Source organism: Ceratotherium simum, chromosome 40, assembly GCF_057802395.1.
Source record: "Ceratotherium simum simum isolate JZ-2026a chromosome 40, ASM5780239v1, whole genome shotgun sequence".
Classification (NCBI taxonomy): Eukaryota; Metazoa; Chordata; class Mammalia; order Perissodactyla; family Rhinocerotidae; genus Ceratotherium; species Ceratotherium simum.
The window spans coordinates 8,899,480-8,920,967 of record NC_141939.1 but is presented as its reverse complement, the minus strand read 5'-3'; the positions used below and the strand labels follow the sequence as shown (position 1 = coordinate 8,920,967).

The 21,488-nt window shown below is 45.0% G+C and overlaps 1 protein-coding gene across 4 annotated transcripts in view; it reads right to left on the bottom strand.

Moving 5' to 3' along the window:
• Positions 1–9,458: 9,458 nt before the first annotated feature.
• IL36R (interleukin 36 receptor) overlaps positions 9,459–21,488 on the bottom strand; it is a 50,719-nt gene continuing 38,689 nt past the window's right edge. For all 4 annotated transcript variants that reach the window (XM_087426299.1, XM_087426297.1, XM_087426300.1 and 1 more), the window contains 3 exons: positions 20,751–20,894; positions 13,847–14,008; positions 9,459–11,864 (listed from right to left, as the gene is read on the bottom strand). In XM_087426299.1, the coding sequence (XP_087282425.1) occupies positions 11,446–11,864; positions 13,847–14,008; positions 20,751–20,894 (725 nt within the window). In that variant the 3' untranslated portion in view covers positions 9,459–11,445. The remainder of the gene's footprint in view (positions 11,865–13,846; positions 14,009–20,750; positions 20,895–21,488) is intronic.

Genomic DNA, 21,488 nt, shown 5'->3' with positions numbered 1-21,488 from the left:
AAGATTGGCAACAGATGTCAGCTCAGGGCCAAGCTTCCTGAAAAAATAAACAAATAAATAAATAAATGAAAATTAAAAAGATAAGAATATATAGATGATATAGATGCAGACACAGCTATGGGTACAGACATATAGATATATGACCTCCAATCCCTTTATTTTCTCTTCCATGACTTTTTGTTCTTACCTCTGTCTGCTCTGCATGCCCTCTGTCCACTCCACTCACCTTCGCTCCCCTTTCTTGTGCTTCCTCATCCATGCCCCAGCTTGTGCAGACCATCAGGGCAGAGACCTTGGTGTTTTGTTCATCTCTGTATCCACTCAGGAGGCCCATTTGCTGAACGAATGAGTGGCAGAAGACAACAGTAATTCTCCAAAAGGCCAGTGTGGAGCATTTGTCACAGCATCGCTAAATGGCTGCACGGTGCTCTCTCACGGCCTCCTGAAGTGTCTACAGAACAGGATCCTCACAGTGGGTTTGGAAGACAAAGGTGGGGCAGGTGTATGTGTAGGGGGAGAGTTTCCAGGAACCAGGCAAAACAAGTCTTGGATTCTCTGGCTCAGGCCACACCCTTGAGAGCTGGGACAGGGACAGCCCCAGGGAGGGCGCCCGCCCAAGGCAGGGCTGCCCACTCCGTCTCCTGGGAACTGCTTTTGGCAAAGTCATGAAGGGAGACCCGGCGGGGCAGCAACAAAACAGAAATATGCCACCCACAGGAGTAAATTCAAGCCCCAATCTCAGATTACAGGTACAAATAAAATCAGACCAGACTGTTCTTCCTTTGCTTGGAAGCCGTCGTGCAGATTCACTAGTCAGCCTTGGGCAGGGGGGAGACCATGAGCACATCTCACCCATGCTCCTGTGCGCCACACCCCGTTGGTCACGCATTCGGCAGACCTCTGCAGAGGGCCAGGAGGTGCCCACTGGGGGGCCCCCAACTCCAGACAAGACCACGGCTGTACCTCCTGGGGCACACACTGCCTAGTGTAAGGGTTTAGAGATGCCGACACTTTATTTTTACCCAGAATAAGATAGACAGAGCCTGTCTATCGTTCAGTCAGTCTTTTGTGGGGCTTTTCAAAAGAGCTGGTATTGCTTGAAACAGAAAAGTTGGAAAACAGAAGGAAATCGATTTTCAAGCACAGAGACCAGGAGTAAATTACCTCCTTTTGTCCACACACTCCCAATAAAGTATTTGGTTTTGTTGATTTATTCCAACAAACAGTTATTGAGTGCCTACTAAGAAGACCTAGAGCCTTCTCAAGGTCCCAAGCATCTCTTCTCAAGAATATCTGTGCGCCATCGACTGTGGTATGTGAAATGACGCCAGAGAGGGTGACATCAAAGCAGAGCCAGGAACACCCTAAAATTCCAAACTTCCTCTTAGTTTCAAGGGATCTCAACCTCCTCATGGGGAGCAGCTCCCCCTGCAGCCTGCCTGACTCAGTCCCTCCTTCCTCCCTCTTCCTCTCCTTAGTCTTCCCCACGGGGCCCTAAATACAACAGACCCCAACACACAACATCGGCTCTTTTGCCTTGGGTAGGGTGGGGGAGATAACACAGTCAGGTTCCGTCATTGCTGCTGCGTAAGTAACTTCCTCTACCAGCGTGGTTAGTGGGGAGGCTAGATGTTTCTCCCCTTCCGTTTGGAGCCCCGGGCTTTTCCTCATCCCTGTTTTATATACAGCCTATCAAGGTTTTAGGATGCACCCAACTGGATGGAGCAGTGGCAGAGCCTGAACACACTGGAGTGCCCCAGCCTGCGTGGTGAAGCCCTGTGTGAGACCATGCCCTGCTAGGAGTCACCGGCAGCCCAGTACGTACAATCCGACAGGTGCACAAGACAGGGAGACAGGCCTGGGAATTACACAGCCACACCCAGGATGGAGAAGTGTGTTACTGGGTCCTTCAAAACCAAAAACATCCCATCTCATCTTGTTGATCATTTTTTTTTTGAAATGTACAAAAACATATAAAACAGGAAATTTCCCATTGGCATCACCAAAATAAGAACTCAAACATGAGCGTGAAATTCTTCACTGGGACACCGTAGAAGACTTCACCTTCTGGCATCTCCAACCAACCTGAAGTGAGTCACAACTGGTTCCAGCTGTCTGGAGGGGAACTTGGAAGGATGTATCAGATGTCTTAACCTGGAAATTCTGTTTCCAGTCATTTATCCAAGGCAAGTCATCAGATGAATGCACCACATTTGCAAAAGTAACAAACTGGAAACAACTGAAACATCCATAAATCAAAGACTGGTTAAATAAATTATAATACATCCACCCAATGGAATGCTATGCAACCATTAAATGATGTGTGGTGACTACAGTTAATAATACTATCTTACATATTTGAATGTTGCTAAGAGAGTAGATCTTCAAAGTTCTCACCATAAGAAAAAAAAATTTATAACCATGTATGGTGACAGATGATAACTAGATTTATTGTGGTGATCATTTCACAATATATACAAATATCTAATCATGTACACCTGAAATTAATATAATGTTATATGTCAATTATACCTCAATCTAAAAAAGATACATTTCTATGTTTATTGATTTGTAATTATGTCCATGATGTATTGGTATGTTGATATGTTAGTAGTTTATTGAGGAACAATTAAGTGTGTGTTGCAAGATCAAATCTATGTAAGTATTCATATAATGCCAAAAAGCTGATAAATATTGTTTTTTTAATAATTTCCCGTTTTTATGAATTTTTCCAATGAGCAGAGAATCAGGAAAAGAAAAAGCTGTTTCTATTTTGAAAACAAAAGAAAACAAAATGCCTCCTTCCCTGGCTTCACCCCACTCTTCAGGGCATCAGTCTTTCTGTTTTCATAGGCAAAGCTACTCAAGTGTCGAGAGTTGGGTTTTTTAAAAAAAAATCTTCTTTTTAGCTACTTTATTTTTCAAACTTATTTGGGAGCAAATTTCAAACATATAGAGAAAATCGTATGATGGACCCCCACGAACCTCATTCTGGTTTCAGTATATCACCCCTAAAACACAAGGACTATGTTGGAAACATAACAATGCTACTCCTATCATACCAAAAAATGTAACAGTAATGCTGTAACAACATGAAACACCCAGCCAGTGATCAATTTCCCTAGGGCCATGTCTTATAACTGCGTTACCCCTGGAGGGTTAATCTCTAATCTCTTACATCCTTAATTTCTCCATTTTTAAAATGGAGAAAGTATACGATCATTGAGAGTATTAAATGAGATAATACACTTCAAGAGGTCAGCATAGAGTCCGGCACATTGTAAACGTCCTAAACATCGGATGCCTCTCTGACCCACTAGGTATTTGTATGAATTAGTCTATGTTTTGTAAATTTCCTGTTCATAGTCTTTGGCCCTTTTTTCAGTGGGCATTAAGAACATCAACCCTTATCTTTCACACTTTTGCCCATATTTTTTCAGTTTATTCTATGCTTTTTATTTTACTTATGATTATACAGTAAATTTGTCAATCTTTCCTTTGTTCTGATCCAATTCAATAGACATCTGTATTTTCCAGTGTTCTGCGTTTTCAAGGTCTTCTTGTTTAGTTCATGTAAACTTTGAGAATCACTCTGTAAATGAGCCTGATAATCTATTCTTTCATTAAAAGAGCAAAAATGTAATCACTTTCTAAAATCATGAGCTTATATTTTTTACGGAATCAGGTTTCTTAAGGTGGAACTGCTCTATAAATTAACTCAGTTATATAAGGTATACGTGGGCTTACCATATGCACAGTAATACCAACGACCAGTTTTTGTATAGGGCTTAAAGTGCTTTTCACATACCACATTTAATACTTACAACCTCCCTACCCAGGACGTATTTTTCTCACCTGGATTCTAGAAATGGAACATGTGGCTGATGGAACAGACTGATTAGACACCTTGAACCCAGGTTCTCTGCCTCCGAGGCCTGCTCTAGCCCCATGCCACGCCTCTCTCTCCTCACCTGCAAAGTAGAAATCCTTAGCTCACCTGCCTCATGGAGCTGGTAATGAATTAACACATGTAAACCATGTAGAAAAATATCTGAAATGTGTAAATGCTCTGTAAATGTTAGCTATCATCATCATTATCACTAAGGCAGTAAAAAAAATAATAAGTGCAAAATAATAATTACAGTAAAAATGACTATGGTAAAAATAATAATTATTACACTATAATTATATTAAGAGCCAATGTCCATTGAGGTCTTACTACGCGCCAATAAGCATTTCACTTGTTAGTTATCCTAAAATGTAGGTACTTTCATTAAGCCCTTTTTACAGATGAAGAAACTGAGACACAGAGTTTGCGACCTGCCTGAGGGTTTAAGAAATCACCAGTTCAGCAGGCGTACTCAATTAGTAGCTGGTGGCGCTGTGGCTGGAGTCCAGGAAGTCTGACGTCAGGGCCACCTTTTTTGGAACCACTAAGCTTAGACCCCTGTCTTGCGGGTACACAAGAAGTAGGGGCTCCTGGTTCCCACTCACCACTCTGGGACAGATTGCTGCAGTCTCAAGGGGGCACAGTGACCAACTTAGAAAATGGCACTAGCTCAACCTTTTCCACAGCCTAAGAAGAAGAAAGCTATTCTTGGCCTTAAGTTAGAGACCCCCGGGAGGCTGACGTGTGTACCCCTGCGTCCGTGCCTGTACGGATCCTTTCTCTGCCCAGGTAGGTTCCAGCCTCCGGCCACCGCGGGCGGAGACCCGCTCTGCGAGGGGCGAGAGGGAGAGCATCGCCCAGTGGCCAGCAGAGGGCGCAATGCGCCGTGCGGAGGCACCCCAGTCTCTATTTTTTGCAAAGTTAAGGCGTGAGCCTCAGTTTCTCCTGTCTCGTGAGAGGAAATGCCTTTCTCTTTCTCAAGGTTCTTCACCCACGGGGCTGCTTTCTTTTGTTTAATGTCATCCTTTTACATAAGCAGGAAATTATGTTCACTTAAAACTGCGGTTGGAAAGACCAGCTGCTCTGTGGTCACTTAAAATAACAGACAAAGCTAATTGACCCGGAAGTTAGATAAGAAGAGTCATAAGTGCTTGATAAATCCTTGTTGATTGAAGAGAGCAGAATATCATCATCGACCAGGTAACCAGCAGGCTGGAAAGCCGTGTTTTTCTAATTGGAGTCACATTAGTTGGTGAGCGACCAGCATTTTGAAAAATTGAACCAGATTAAAACAAAACAGAATAGAACAAATAACGTGGAACAGAACTTTTTTCCTTCTGTGTGTATGTGTATACTGAGTTGCAGTGTAAAATGTATTTAATCCTATAGTTTGCAGTTTAAAAAGTAGGAAAGCCGTTAGTAGCAGATGCCAGCATTTCAGCTAAAACCTGGGAGTCTAGGTTCCGCACCCCTGGTCTGTCTTGCACGTGGCTGTGTCTGGGATGGAGAGAGAATGATGGTGTGGTCTGCAGGCTGGCCACGTTTGATAGATGTATTGAAAAATCATCCAGCCCCTGCCCAAGGCTGGCTCCTTATAAATGTTTTTATCTTCCAGAAAGATGCTAACTGGAGTGGCGGTGGTGGTGGGGGTTGAGAGAAGAGCAAGTTAACCCTCTGATAACACGGAGGAGGGAGGGAAAGAGCGAGAAGTGAGGGTCAGAGGGTCTGTGGGACCACAACACCCAGCACGATGTGAACCTGAGGTCTCCGGGGCCCCCCGGGGTAGTTAAGGGACAACATGAAGAAATCAATAAAACAGTGGGTGCCAGGTACTCAGCCTGAGAAACAGTACGTCCACCGAGTAAGGAAAAAGAAAAAGCTATTGCACGTGATCCTCACATTTTTCTATAACTACAAGCACAGTTTTGGTTTTGCCCAATTTTTCAATTGACACCACTGCCAGCATAGTGTAATTAAAGTGTAAATGTTGAATTGTAACGCACTGGTTACATGGTTGTGGCAGAAATAGGTTTTTATTTTCTAGATTTGTAAAACATTTTTGTGATTTTCATACAGGCGCTAAACAAACAAGACTGTGATTTATTTTCAAAATTGAGAATGAAATTTATTTCAGGGACTTCTGATATTTCTGACAGTTACAGCTTAATTTTTCCTCGAGGACAGAGATGGGAAAGGGCGGCACCGGCTTCCTTGTAGGATTCAGCCCACCGGGGCCCATGGTGAAGCCCCCAGCTGTCACCCCATCCAGCTCTCCTCTATGACCGAGCTCCACTGGGTATCTAGAATCCCAGCCCCAGCCCCACGCTGCAGCCAGAAGTTGGTAGCGTGTGGGAAGGAGACAGAGCAAGCCACAGCATGCTCCAGCAAAACATTCTAGTGCGGCGTGTTTCCGCCGGGTGTGAGAGCGCGCTCCTGTCTCCCTGGATCCCATTCTGGGCCTGAAATCAGAAAAGATGTGCTGTCTCTTCTTCTGAGGCGGTGGAAGGTGGAGGCTAAGCAGCCTCCTGCTGAAGACAAGAAAATCTCCGTCTTGTCTCCAAACCATCTGATGCTACAGCCCTGTGGCTTCCACTCTCTTCTGTTATCCCTTCTCCTTCTGCACAATCCTTTGGGTCCTTGCGATGTCAGGTGTGCTCCTAGGAATTGGTCAAGGGTGGTTAGGCCAGAGCATCAAAGGTGGGAAGGTGGGTGGCAACTGTCATTGATGAGGGAGCCTCAGAGGAAAGGTGAGGGCAGGACGGGAGCCAGGACCACAAGGTCTCATTTCCCTTCCCAAGTGGAGACTGTGTCCCTCAGAGGACTAGGCTTTAACTCTATTAAGGCAAATGGCAGCATCCCTTAGCAGCTGCCTGGGTCTGGGAGGGGAGGGGGGGTAGCACACGGAGTTCCCTCCACCAGGGGCCCCAGAAGAGTGCCACTGGAGATGTGTGGCTCTGAGAGCCAGGCTCCCCCCCCACTGCCGCTTATTCCAGATGTCATGGATTTGTCATCTGTAGCATAGTCTCTATTCTAAAAGGGAAACCAGGGCGGAATTTTCCACTTTCTTAATTTTCCAGATACAGCCCTGGATAAATCAACCAGACAAGCATGTGTTGGTGGAAAGTTTATAAACATGAAGCAGGATTGAGAGCTGAGGAAAGGTCAACTGACCAGAACACAGCAGGAAGCCCTCTGAGTCACTGTGGGGTCCGGGCAGGGGTGGAAGGTACGGAGGGGCCGTGGACTCTAGTCCCCGTGGCCCACGTTGTTCAGACAGCTGCTTGTAGTGCTGTGGAATGTGCCAAGCACTTTCACATGCGTATCTGCATCTCAGTTGATCTTCTGGGAAAACACCAGACCTTCCTGGACCCTTTATTTGATGTGACTCAGTCTTCACCCAGGACTTTCTCACAGGCAGACTCACGGTATTTGAGGGGAGAGACCAAGGGAAGTGGGTTTTGTGGCTGACTCAGTCATTATAAGAAGGTGAACCAAAAGGTAACTGAGGGGCTCGACACCTGCACTTCATCTTTTCTCTGACCCGTTCACCTCTCATCCCAACTCCAGGTCAGTCCCTGGACCCTGAGGTTATCCCAGGAGGACTGGGGACAAGGCCCCATTCACCTCACCAAGCCCAGCTGGTGAAACATGAGAGAATTAGAGGTGGCCTTCAGCTTTCAGATAAACTGCCTTTTTGTCCATTATCCACTGACACCTAAAACTTCTTTCTTATGCAAATTTGGACATAAGTTCATCCTCTGACAAATGACTATCTTGAGCCTTCGCTTGCCAACCTACATTTCAGTAGCAAAGCCAGGCTGATTCATTTGTATTTTTACCACCTTTTATCCCCATTCTTTCATTAAAAACCAGTGGAAATTAAAAATGAAAGTGCTGAAATTAGTGATAATAAAATCGAGAATGAGATAAGAATCACTAAGTGTTCAGAATGGCAAATATTTAGTATGAGGTTTACACTTCTTGATCTTCAGCATCTTAATTATGTGTTCGATTGCTGAGATAAAATATTAAAGAACATGTACAAAACAGTGGAAATGCAAACTATAAGGACTGCACTGTGGGTACGATTGAGGAACCTCAGTGGTTAGGTGGGAGGAATTCTAGCAAATCTTCCCTCGAATCTCTGTTAGGACTCAGCCCATTCTCTGCGTGAGTCCTTAATGGTTTCTCCATCGCAGGTGAAGGGCTCTCTATACAAAGGCAGCTTCAAGCCCTTCTCTCCCACATCCCCAACCAAAGAGCGCCTCTGATCCCCTGCTGCAGCAATCCCGCAGGGCTGCGAGTGAAGCAGAGTCTTCGGGAAACCATCAAGTTTCATTTCAGGGGTGCTGGATGACGTGGGTGGCCAGAAGTGGACGAGCTCCAGGACCTGCACAGGTTGTTGGGGGTCATAGCCGCTGAGTGTCTGAGCGAGAGGAGAACGAGGTCTGAGAGGTGGCAGGACGGGCTGGAGGCTGGAGGAGGGGGACGCGGCGCCGTCCTCTGGAGGCCCAGGATGGGGACATAGTGCCGGCTGGGTGTCCCCATCTCAGGCACTTCCTTCACCCACTCGTCTGGCCTGCAGGCTTCGGGGAGAGTGAGTGCAGCCCAAGGTTACTCCCGACACCCACCTCCCGAGGGGAATCACTCAGAGCTCCTTCCGTACTTCTAGAAGTCAGTGTCCGGCTTTCTACAAGATCGCCCATTCAGTTCCAGCCAGCACTGGTGTCACAGGACTAAAGGGTCAGAACCACAGCGAGGTTGGAAGACCGCAGTGACTGGCCCGGCTCCGCTTGATAACAGAGTGTCTCTCGATCAGTCACTTCACTCTCCGGCCTCAGTTTCCTCCCTCGTAAATTAAATAGGAGGCCTGGACTAGAGTCCTTGTTTCCTAGTCTTTTCCCGTCGTGGCCCACACAGAACCGGATAGAGCACGCTGCGGTGAACAGGTGAGGCCCGAGGCTCTGGACACACTAGGAAGAGATTTCCCAAGAGTAGAGACCCTCAGAGACCTGTAAGGCATGTGTGGCAGGCCAGGTAGGGAGCTCCTGGCTGGATGACTGTTCAAATACCACTGGAATTCCGAGTCTGTGTTACTTCCCAAATAGGGTTTAGGAGGACCCAAAACAACCCACTTACCCAGGGTGTTTATCACTGGAGCTCTGTGTAGACTCCTGTAGAATTCTGAGACCACAGTTTATAAATCCAGAAACACAAGACCCTCTACGGCAGGGGTCCTCATCCCAGGGCCTATGGACCTGCTATAAAGTCCCATTGATGAACTTGAAAAATTCTGTCAACCTTCTGAAATTGTAGCCAAAATTTGGTGCAGATATACGTTTTTTTCTAGAGAGATATCCGTAGCTTTCCTCAAATTATCAAAGGGGAGCACTGTTTAAAAGGGCAGGGCTTACTGCTGTAGGACAAGTCTTATCCATCTTTGAAAACATGTGGCTATGTTTTCTAAATCCCAGATCAGAGCACGTGGTCTGATAATAGGAGAGTATAGTCAAACCTGGAAACACAGACACAGTGTCCAAATATGCGAAATGCCAGAACCCTTGAGACAAGAATCTATTATATAGGACATAAAACACATTATAATAACAAAGAAATTACAATTTGTTGATATAATTCATTAATATTATGGCATTAATAATACATGTTTACATACTTTTAAACAAAAAGAAACATAAGACACATATGGGAGGGAAGAAAGCTTTTTGACTTAAAAAAAAATCCAATTAATTCACCAACAGTGCTGGCCTCCCATAAGTCATTCGCAGAAAATACCTTTGCTTCTGCTGGGCTGGCTTTCTTTTTTCTGACAGCCTCAACTGGTGTCCCGTGGATGAAGTCATTCATTTACAAGTGGCTACTCGCTGGAGAAGACTCTCAAGTTTTCTAAAATTCACAAGTGTGCTGAGGGCCCCTTGGAGAAGACACAGCCCAGGATCTCACCCTCTCTCCCGACACTGGGGCTGCTCTGTCTCCCTTCACTCTCTGGAGAGAAGCTGGGAAGGAAGGGGGAGGCCGGGGGTATATTCCCAAATCAGAATGGGGGATTCCCCAAATCCTCACCAAGCCACAAGCCAGGGACCACCCACTCACTGTAGTCCAGATTTTACTGCCCAAGGGTCAGTCAAATGGCCAGAGACAGTGTCACCTGCTCTCAGGAGGCTATCTGGTGTGTCCACGTCCCATGAGCCAGGCACTGTAACACGAGCTCCACAAAAGACAGAGTGAAGGGCAGAGTGTCATTCGGATGTCCTAGAGCCACTGAGCCTTCTCCAGCGTCACAGACGATCTCCAGGTCTAACCCAGAGAAGAAAAGACCAGGGGAGGACGAGGGGGATGGAATGAGGAACACATTCAGTAGCCCTCATTTGCCTCTTGAGTATACCATGAGAAATAGCTTATTTTACTTAAACTGGCCAGTCCTCCATGAGGAATTATGATTCCCATGTTGGAGAGAGAAACCAAGACGCAAAGAAATTACAAACATCTGATTAGAAGGACCTTAATGAGCTTATCACTTCTGGTGGTCGTCCCTTGCCCCCATAATAAAATAGAGTATCTGGCCTCCCCTCACTGTGACCATAGCAGCCCACTTCTTAAGGCTCAGTATCATCCAACACAAAATGAGAGGGTTGGACTATATCTACGCTCCTTGAGGTAGAGTCTTTCAAAGTAGTGATGAGCGTTTACAGCTAATTTTTAGTATCAGAAATCTTTGTGACTTGTTAAGTCAGAAACTGACCAGTGATGAGAGCACACTGGCTAGCTGAAAATTACTTCATTTTACTTGGACTAGAATTATATCACCTCGGTGTAGCAACTGCATCTCTTATATGTAGCTCAGGATTCTGGCTGACACAGGCTAGCTGGTATATAAGTGAATTATTACTTATTTTGATTTGACAGATAAAGTCTTTCAAAGCATAGCACCCACTGGGAGGGTGATTGAAGGGCAATCCGGTGGCACCAGAGGTGGTCCCCACTGGTCTAGGTGATCTCTAAGTCACTTCCACTATCGATGCACTAAGACTGTGGTCACAGCTATTTATTTGCACTAGAGAGGCGAGAGGGGTTCAGAGACACAGCAAGTATTCCCTGAGGAACAGGGCCCTGTGGACACTGGTCAGGCATGAAAAAAGTGCCATTATCCTTGCCAGCCCTCCCCAAGCCCATGACTGCCCAGGGTCCCATCTCCAGCCCCAGGGGTGCCACACCATGTGCCAAACTTGAGCTCTACAATCTCCGTGACCCATTCCCCAGGGGCCCAAATGCTAAATCTACTCCGTGAGTGTTCAGTGAGTGTTCGTGAGTGTTCAGTGAGTGTTCGTGAGTGTTCAGTGAGTGTTCGTGAGTGTTCGTGAGTGTTCAGGGGGCCTTCTGTGGAGGTGATGTCTTTCTCTAAAGAAGCAGCTCTCATCAAAACAAGCAAACCAACACAGGCCCTCTCACAGGTACACAACGGCAAGCTTCACGCAGACATCCCAAATGGAATGCATCCTTGTCCAACTGTGAGCCACCCTGTGATGACAAACTCTCCATCATGGTGTGATGAACCCCACGCTGGCCTCCCACTTGCCAGCCGTGAGGTCACAGGGCGTGTGCTTCAGCAGCTGGACAGAAGAAGATGGTGGATACCTTTTGGGTGGCATGTGGTATCTCACTTTTTTCCAGAACTTGGTCTTTGCACACTGCGACTGCTCTGTGAAGTCCCCACTCCACTGGATGGCGCCATGCTTCTGTCTGATGTACTGAATTGACTCTGGCATGGCTGTATAGTCCTTGACTTTCTCCAGTTCAATTAGAATGACCTTCATCCCGTCCTGGATGAGAGCATTGTAGACTGCGATTTGTTCCTCCGACATGTTCTTTAATAGGTCAAGGCTCAGCGATTCGGGAACTATGATGATGATCAGTCTCCTGCACAGCTTAATGTTGTCATCGATGACATTGGCCACAGCTGGAAATAGAGAGAGAAGATGCAGAATATCTCATGATTAACACAGCCTGGATCTTCATGCTATTGAGAATATTAGAAATGGGTGCTCAGACGAAAAAGGGGACTTTAAAATAAACATGCTTAGTCAGGAATGGATTAAACAAAAGTTTTTAACGTTTAGCATCTCTGTGAAACCTTCCTGACTTTCCCTGAAAAACTGGTCCTCTGTGCTCATGAATCACATTTTTCGGTAGTTAGTTGTTGGTGTGTCACTCTCCTCAGCCCACGGGCTCCACCCATAGATGGTGACCTGCTCAGAACAAGGTTCTTATCATGCTTAACTTAGTATCCCACACTTAGCTGAAGGTCTGGTATATTTTCGATGATGAACACATTTTTAAAAAATAAATAGATTTTAAAAGTATAGGAAAAATGTAGTTAGCTCAAGTGTTTTATTAATCTTTATTTGTGTTTTATAGCTATTTAAATGACCGGGATTTATAGGACTAACTTGAAATCAAATAACAAATCCTCCTTGGGGAGGGGATGGGGCAGTTCTTGAAATATCCAGCTATAGATAAAAGTTGGTCTTTTTTAGAAATAAAGACCAAGTTTTATATCCTCCTTATTCTTAGAGTATAAAAATAAACTGCAGCCACCCCAAGAGCAGGTTCCTCTCTTTGGTTTATTTTTATATTTCTAGTGCCCAGAACATTTCCTAGCACATGGCAGGTGCTCAATAAATATCTGCTGAATTAGAGAATGAATCAATATTGATATGCTTATGAATACGGGCTCTTCCGCATGTTTGTGGCAAGCACTGATCAAATTTCCATTTCCTCCTGGAGGATGATTTCATGACTTGAAAGGTGTGGGCCAAGGCAGAGTTGTGGTCTCGCCATGGATATGAGCAGCCTACAGATCCAAAGTACTTAGAAACTTCTTTAAATGACTCAGAATAGGCCACTGCCAAATGCTAGTAATCTTGGTTTCCTGGTGACTAGAAAAGGATGTTTATTTCAAATTTCAGCCATTTGCAGTATATATATAAGCTCCATACTGGTCCCTGTTCAGGTTTTAGCTCATCTAATTCTCTTAGCTGAGGCAAGGAAGCATTCTCATCCCCATCTGACAGATGAGACAACTGAGGTTCAGAGACGTTAACGGCATTGCCCAGAGCCACACTACTCTTAAATGGGAGTAGTAAATAAACAACTTCTATTTAATTCAGGTAGGGGAGCATGGGGGGAAGGGGTTTGAGGTTTATAAAATTAGCTTTAAACATGAGCTGATTTACATATCCAAACTGACTGAAAATATTTGGCAGTTAGACTCAAGGACATGAGGGCAAATGACCACTTGTCTCCTTTCAGTCTCTCGGCCGAGGCTGTGGCATGGCCCCCTGTTCACGTGAATGGGTTAACCACGTCCTCCCTCCAAAGTGAGACTCACATTGTTTCACCCAGGAGTCCCAGTTATCCCTTTGCAGGAAGGAGCCTAATGAGAGAAGAGATCTGGGTCCTCATCTCCTGGGCTGGGGGGCTGACAGGGCCAGGAGGCTGTGGTAAAGCCTCCTGTGGTTTGGTGGGAAAGGCAAGTGGAGTCCCCACCATCTGTCAAGTGAAGGAAGGATCTAACCGACAGCACGGTGATTACAGCTAATAATGTTGTCTCCTAAACTCAAATGTTGCTAAGAGAGTGGATCTCGAATGTTCTCACCACAAAAAGAAATGGTAACATGTTCTCACCACAAAAAGAAATGGTAACTACGTTGAGGGTATGAAGGTGGTAGCTAATACTATGATGGTAATCATTTAGCAATTTATATGTATCAAACCAACACATTGTACACTTTAAACTTACACAACGTTGTGTGTCAACTATATCTCAGTAAAGCTGGAAAAAAACTGTAAGATAAATAAATAAATAAAAAAAGCGAAGGAAAGAAGAGATTCCTTTCTTTTTTATTCATTTGTTATTTTTATACCTCACTCAAAACATACCTTGTCCAGGAAATTCGTCCCTGCCAAATATAAACAACCTATATCCACACTGCCTCTCCAGCACCTCCGGCAGGATTTTCAACACCAGTGTGTCCACATCATGGCTCGGCCTTTCTCCTTGAGGCTTGGGGTATAAGACATAGGCGTCATACAGCTTCCCATCTGAAAAGGAAATGGGATGGCTTGTGAATGATTCCTACCCAACACTCTTATGTTAACAAAGTGAAAACCTGAGTTGCTACCATGATGTCCTTTTTGCTTGGGTTCAAGGACTTCAGAGAGCCCAGTCGGCCGACTCGGTGCCAAGCACCAACACGCTACGCATCTCATGTTCTTCATACTTACAATAATTCACTCCACTCTCTTCCTGCTTGCATGGTTTCTCAGAAGTTGGATGTAACTCTTATCTTTGTTTCTGTATAGATAAGGTGGTTTTTTTCCTCTGGTTTCTTTCAGGACTTTTTTCTTTACCTTTAATTTTCTGTGGGTGTAATATTTTTGGTATTTATCCTGCTGGTTGTTCCCTGAGCTTCCTGGATCTGTGGTTTGGTGTTTGACATTAATCTGGGGAAATTCTCATTCATTAGTGTTTCAAATATTTCTGTTCCTTTCTCCCTTTCTTCTCCTTCTGGTATTCCCATCACACGCTATGTGACACATTTTGTAGCTGTCCCACGGACCTTGGATATTTTGTTCTGTTGTGTTTTTTTGTTTTTTTTTTTTAGTCTTTATTCTCTTTGCTTTTCATTTTGGGACTTTCCACTGAGATATCCTTAGGCTCGGAGAATCTTTCCTCAGCCATGTCCAGTCTACTAATAAGCACACAAGAAGCATTCCTCATTTCTGTTACTGTGGCGTTGTTTTTTTTATTTCTAGCATTTGTTTTTGATTCTTTCTTAGGATCTCCATCTCTCTGCTTACACTGCCCATCTGTTCTTGCCTGCTGCCTACGGTATCCATTAGAGCCCTTGGCATATTAATCATAGTTGTTTTAAATTGCCAGTCTGATAATTCCAAATTCCCTGCCACGTCTGGTTCTGATGTTTGCTCCGCCTCTTCAAATTGTGTTTTTTGCCTTTTAATATGCCTTGTAATTAGTTCTTGACAGCCAGACATGAGGTACCAGCTAAAACGAGCTGCTGTTTAGTGATGCTGTGGCACGGGGAGGGGAAATTCTGCAAGCCCTGTGAGTAGGTCTCACATGGTGAACTTCACAAGTGCTTCTCAGTTTTTTCTACCCCCTTGGGGATGGCTCGAGTGGGCTATTGGGTATTTGCCTTCCCCCAGGTCAGTTAGACTCTGATAAAACCTTGGTGGGTGAGGCTTTCATTCACTAGTTTCTCCTGAGGGCAGGCCTGGTGAAGAAGAACAGAGTGTTCTTCCATATTTCAAAATGGTTCTTTTCCCCCCTCCCCCTGCCAGAAGCACAAAGGGATTTTTCTCCAATATTTACTGTCAGAACCTGATGAGGTTCCTGGTGGTAAAACTCACAGAAGTGTGGGGGCCCCCGTGACTGGGTTCCCCTGGAGTTTTAAGTCTCAGACTTGTCCACATTGAGCCTCCAGCAATTTGTCAATAACGGTTCAGATTTTCCTACCCCACAGGCTCTCATTCCCACAAATCGGCCCTGAGGGAGGGGTTCCCACCCCCATCGGTGGCACTGAGAAGTCGAATACAGCAGCATGCATCATCACCAGCATGAGCACTCCCTCATGGAACAACCACGAGTGACAGTCCCAGTGCTCACCAGCGTACAGACGAACAAGACACAAACCTAACTGTGCAGACCGGTCAGAGACTGAGAAATAAAAACAACATAAGGCCCTAAAAGATTATAAATGGCTGAATGAACAGAAGAAACAGAAAGAAAGGAAAATTCCCCATAGTCTGGGGTTATTGAAAAAAATGCACACAGGATGTGGGACAGCTCCCGGATTTTAAAGGGGGGGAGGGTTTAGGAAAACAATGAGGGGCTGGAAGTGGAGGGAAACAGGCCGTGAAGGGGAAGAGCTTGAGAAGGGCACGACAGGGGATGTTTATGCCCTACTCAGGGGCACAAGAATGAGTAAGGAGCTTTAGCAGGGCTCGGGGGCTTGAGTGGGCTTCTTATGCGAAAATGTGATTCTCCCACTCCGGGCTGTTTGGAAATTCAAAGCCAACCAAGTGGGAACTGGAGAGGGAAGCTACCCTTTTCTATTTCCTTTTCCTGGAAGTTTGTGTGATGGACAGACTTGAAGAGATGGGTGGTTCTAAGCCTAATGAAAGAAATCCTGTATTCTTCTAGTTTTTATCTAAACAATAGTCGTCAAAATGTGAACAGAACTTCAGAGTTTCCATGTAGCATTTTCTTGTTTCGTTGATTCTTTCATCAACCACTGCCAACCTTCAGGTCTCTGCTCGCCATTCCCAGCCATCCTGTGGAAGATGGTAACACACACACGTGCTCACACGCATGCACAGTCTTTCTCCGTCTCCCCACCCCCATCATAAAAAGAGGCCGTGTGAGGGGGGACTTTGCCCCTGTTACCCTCAGTGCCTGGAGCAGAACCTGGTGCAGAAGGGGGGTCTCCATCAGTTCTTGCCGAATGGAGCTTGATTTTACAGAGGCTCAAAGAGGTTGTCTCTATGTGGGGGACAGAGAAATTCTAGATCATGAACAGATTCAGCTTTTTAATAAATTAGGGTCATAGGGCAGGTACTAAAGGGATGACTAATTGTGTCTAGAGGTGGCAAAAACCTAACCCAGCTGAAACTCCATGTGGAATGTCTTAAATGTCACTTGTCTGGACTGCCACTCCGTAAGTGGATATTTTTCTGTTTAAAATTTAATGTCATACATTTAACTTTCTAAAGCCAGAGGACGGATATATATATATATATATATATATTTATAATAAAAAAAGACTTCATAAAGTCCTTATGTTTCTAAACTTTTTAGGAAGGAATTAAATTTTCCCCACTTAAAAATATGATAATATTTATCCCGTTATGATAAAGGGTTGGTTGGGTTGGTACTCTATTTACCACATGATGGAACCTCCCCAATAAACACAGTATTTCCTGGTCTCTAAACTACAGTGACCGTCCAGATTTATTGCCACCTCTGCCCCAGGCCCTGCGACTAGTGTCTCTCTTTTCTTAATCTGTTTCCCTTTTTTCCCACTGCCTCTGATTTAAAAAAAAGAAAACACATTTTTGCTAAGTGAATTCTCTCTTTTGGTAGAGTTTCACGTCCCCTGTTTTTCAGCGAGGCATCTAAGGATACAGGTACTCCTGGCTGTGCAGTGTGCCAACTCAAAGACAGAAGAGATTTGGGTAGCGAGAGAGAGAATCTCACACCTTTTAAAAACTCAAAATATAAAAATGCTCCCAATTTTTTGGTCTTTTTTTTTTTCTTTCTGACTAAGCTTTTGGGTAGAAATATGACTTGTTGCTGACTTATTCTCAAAATGCATGAATTCTCGTCTCTTTCAAATGACCAGTTCGTAATTTACCGACCAATAGAGCAGAACGTCAAGCTGTAGCCATTTTGCTTTTCGCTTCAGCGGCTGGTTTGAAGGGTCCTCTCGGGCAACTGCATGCCAGTACCTCATGGTTTTGCCACTCACAGTCTGCCGTGAGGGTCACATTTGTATCCTCAGGTTGTGAGTAGCGAGGCTGAGACCAATGAGGCTGCAGCCTGGATTCAAACCCAAGTCCCCCGCTCCCTCTGGTGTGGCTGAGACAGAACTGGGAGCAGGACACTTCACAAAGCTTATCCCTGATTAGTCCTGTGCATCTGTGTCAGATTCTATTTTCCAAAAATAGCCACAGCAATATTTCCTGTCCCACATGGTCTTCCAGAACTTTGCCACACCCCCACAAAGAGGTGGACTCCATCTCCACTCCCTTAAATTTGGATAGGACTCCATAGCTGCCTTGACAATTAGAACGTGGTAGAATTAATACTAGAAGTTCAGGGTCTGAGTCATAAAATAAAATGCTGCTTTTACCTGGCTCTGTTGCTCTTGAAACACTAGCCCTTGGAAGCCAAGCCAGTCACCATGCTGTGAGGAAGCCCAAAGTAGCCCACTCAGAGAGGCAGCCTGGAGAGGGCCCTGTGGAGACGAGTGGAGGCCAGCAGCCAACTGCCAACATCGACCGCCAGCCCCCAGCGGAGGCCCACACTGGAGCTGAGACAGTGCCCACCGTGCCCATCCACATTCCCGACTCACGGAATCCACAAGCAAAATAAATGGTTGTTTTATGTCACGAAGTTCTGAAGTAATTTGTTTCCCAGCCATCCAACAGCAATTACAGAAACAACAGGGAATAGCAACAAATAGCGATGAGTTGGACACCCCTTCCCTGTCTATTTCATCAAGAAAATTGCAAAAATGTAGACTGACTAGTGAGTTTTCTGAGGAAACTGGGCCCTACTGTAGGACTTGCACAGCCCACCTCCCCGTAACGGTGGGGTGACAGCTGATCCAGGCTATGACCAAGCTTTTCTCATTTTCTAAGGAGATTCAACCCTACTTCTGACCTTAAAGCATCTGCATGTGCCCTTATTGGCTGTTGGCAAAAATACAAAAATTTATTTGCATTTATTTATGAAAAAGTGCCTAAAGATTTTTCTAAATTCCCTACTTTCCTTCAATATAATATTGCTAAATTTTAAACCTGATCAAACTGGACCAGTGGAAATATTAGACTTAATTAGGCCTTTGTGTTAGTGCTTTCACCGAATTGCATGAGGTTTGGTGTTTTAGCCCTAATATGCATAGAACACACTAGAAGAAAAGTCACATCAAATCTGTTACATTTACCATGGGAATGTTGTTGCAGACAAGGTTCATTGCATCACACCCTTTAAAAATGAGGACTCCTTACAAAAAATTTTCCTGAGAAAGTTGTCCCAGAAAAGCCATGTGCTCTCATGAACAATTGAAAAGCTTTTGTGAAAAGCATGCAATGAATCTTGTAATTGCTTTTGCTCTTGCTTCTAAAGTGAGCTCACCTTTAAAAATTGTCCAAGATTTGTCATTCACTCTACCCCGGCTGTGTTTTACCTTTCTACCCCTTGTTCACTGTACCCGTTTTGTTTTTGTTTTAGTCGTTCTGCTCTACATATACATTCTCCACAAACCTATTTGGAATAAAGTGAGGCATATACACATCTCTCTAGTAGATTCGTAAACTGATCCTTATGTTTTGTACACACATGCACACCTGGCAGGAGAATTTTTAAATTAACTCCTATGACTTAATAGAGAATATACAGAACTCATGGACTTTAGCCAGACCTGTCGATGACTCTTAATAAAACTGTGAGTTATACACGTCTAATTATTAGTCATGTTATATAGCTTGACTAATCTAGTTGGAGTAAACAGCTTATCATAAGGACACGATGTCTGTCTCCTCCTCATTTGTCTTTGCAGCCCATCACTCCACGTGTTCCCAGATAACTCGGAAGATATCCTCAAAGGGCACAGGGCTGGAAAGAGCACGTGGGACTCATCTCCAGCTCATTGTTAAAGCCAACACTCAAAGGGGAATAGTTCTCATAGATTGAGCTGTAGAGAATTTAATCACGAAGTGCACACGTACTTTTCTGAATTAAAAAAAAAAAAAGCTCTGATCTCCAAATCCTCAGCCCACTGGTTACGAATTGGGCTGCAGCCCAGTCTCAGCAGAGGGGGGGGCTCCTGAGTCTCTCATCTGCTCAGCTCCCCCTGCTCAGGGTGAGTCACTGTGCCTTTTTTCTCTTCCTGCTAAACTTGACCTCACTGTCAGGCAGCTTCCCCACACACCCAGCACTCAAACTCCCCGGAGCCGCTGTGAGTCAGGGAGTGAGAAACCCACGGCCAGAGTTCCAGGATACCACCCAAGTCATGCAGACCCCTGTCAGTCAGCCGAGCCACTCACACCAGTGGTGGCGAATGAAGTCTCTTCTAGAACAGACGCAGGCAGGAGCACAGTCACAGGGGGGCTTATGTGGAGCCGCCTCTGTAGGGACCACAGCCCAAAACAGAAACACCACGTCTGATCTGACTGTCTGCAGCACTAAAGGAGCTTCGGGTTGCATTGCACACGCAAAGCCAGATTCCCACGACTGAATTTTGTCATCAAAAAAGACTTCATTGCTTTCTACGTTGCTCAAGCATTGCCAATTTGGAATTCTGAGCTTTAACTTAGAATAAAGTCCAAGTTAGGACATCTATGGACGATCAAACACGTGGACGACAACATGTACTGTGGTTGTTTTATGTGCAAAGCAGGCCCTTGTAATAAAGTCCTTCTCTGGAATGGGGACTCATGAAACGTGCTCAAACACCCACCTCCCCGCGACTTGGCTCTGCTTAACCCTGCGAGTCTCTGGGCTTGAAAGGCACACACTGGTGTGTGTCCACGCATGTGAGCTGCAGAGACGCCTCTTGGCCTTGTATTTATTTTTCCATCCAACTAGGGGACTTTAAAGTAGATTTATTATTTTTTCAAGGCCTTACTAGATCACATCATTCTGAGACAAAAAGAAAACAGTACAAAGAGTTAAACCACAGTGGTGGGAAATGCCTACTCCTGGGAGTTTCAGGATCACGCTGGGGCATTTCTGTGCTGAACGGTGCTGGCAGGACACGGGTTCCACAGACCAACGGAAACCCCGGGCACAGCAGCAGGGGCAGCTTGCTTTGACCTTCAGATGACAAAGGAGCCCCTTGTGGCCCCGGTCCCTGCTCAGTGCTTTCCTGGACTTCAACTCGGTTGCTCTCACAGCACTCTGTGAGGCTCTGATCATTTTCCCCTCCTTCCGTCCTTCCCTCCTTCCCTCCTTCCTTCTATGATAAAGTAGATTTACAATGGTTGTACAGGTGAGTGGATACCAATTGTGAGGCACTTTTCAGTGGTTACCCACACTTACCTTCTATGCTCCCAGTAGAATGGAAGGCGCTTCGATACCAAAGTACAATGTCGATCTTAAAAATGCTGTAGATGCACACAGCAGACACTGCTGCACCTGTCAAGGCGAGAAGCCCTCCTATCAAGTAAGCTCGAAAATCTGGAACTACAAATGAAGCAAAAGAAAAATAATAAAATAATAATAATAATAATAATACAAAGAGTCAATTATACACTTGACTTATACAGATCACATTACAAATGCCAAATGGAACTGTATTAGATATCAGTGAGGATATTGCTTAAATATTTCTTTACAGATAAATAATAGGTATGGGAGTAGACTAATCTGGTCTGGACCATGAATTTTAGGAAACAAAGTGCTCTTGGGAACCTGGGGAGGGTAATTCTGCAGAACCCTAGCGCCCAAAGGTAGAGGCAGCGTGGCTCCAATTGCATGAGGAGTGCTGTCAAAACCCTCATGGCCAGTCCTACTTAGCCAACACTAGCCTCTCCAGAGGTGGAGCCTGAGCACATTTACTGGGAAAGTTCCCCGGGTGGTTCTGTTGCACATTCTTAATTGTAATACTGTTATAACTGCTTTCCCAGTTACTCGAAATTGAGCAGCAGGACGCAAGTCATAAATAAAGAGCCATCAGTTGCCTCCCCTGGCAGCCATCTCTGCTGGCTCTACAAGACTGGCCGAGAGTCAGACTTCCCCTCATCCTCTCTCTGCCAACAGAGTCAGGGCTGGGTGCCT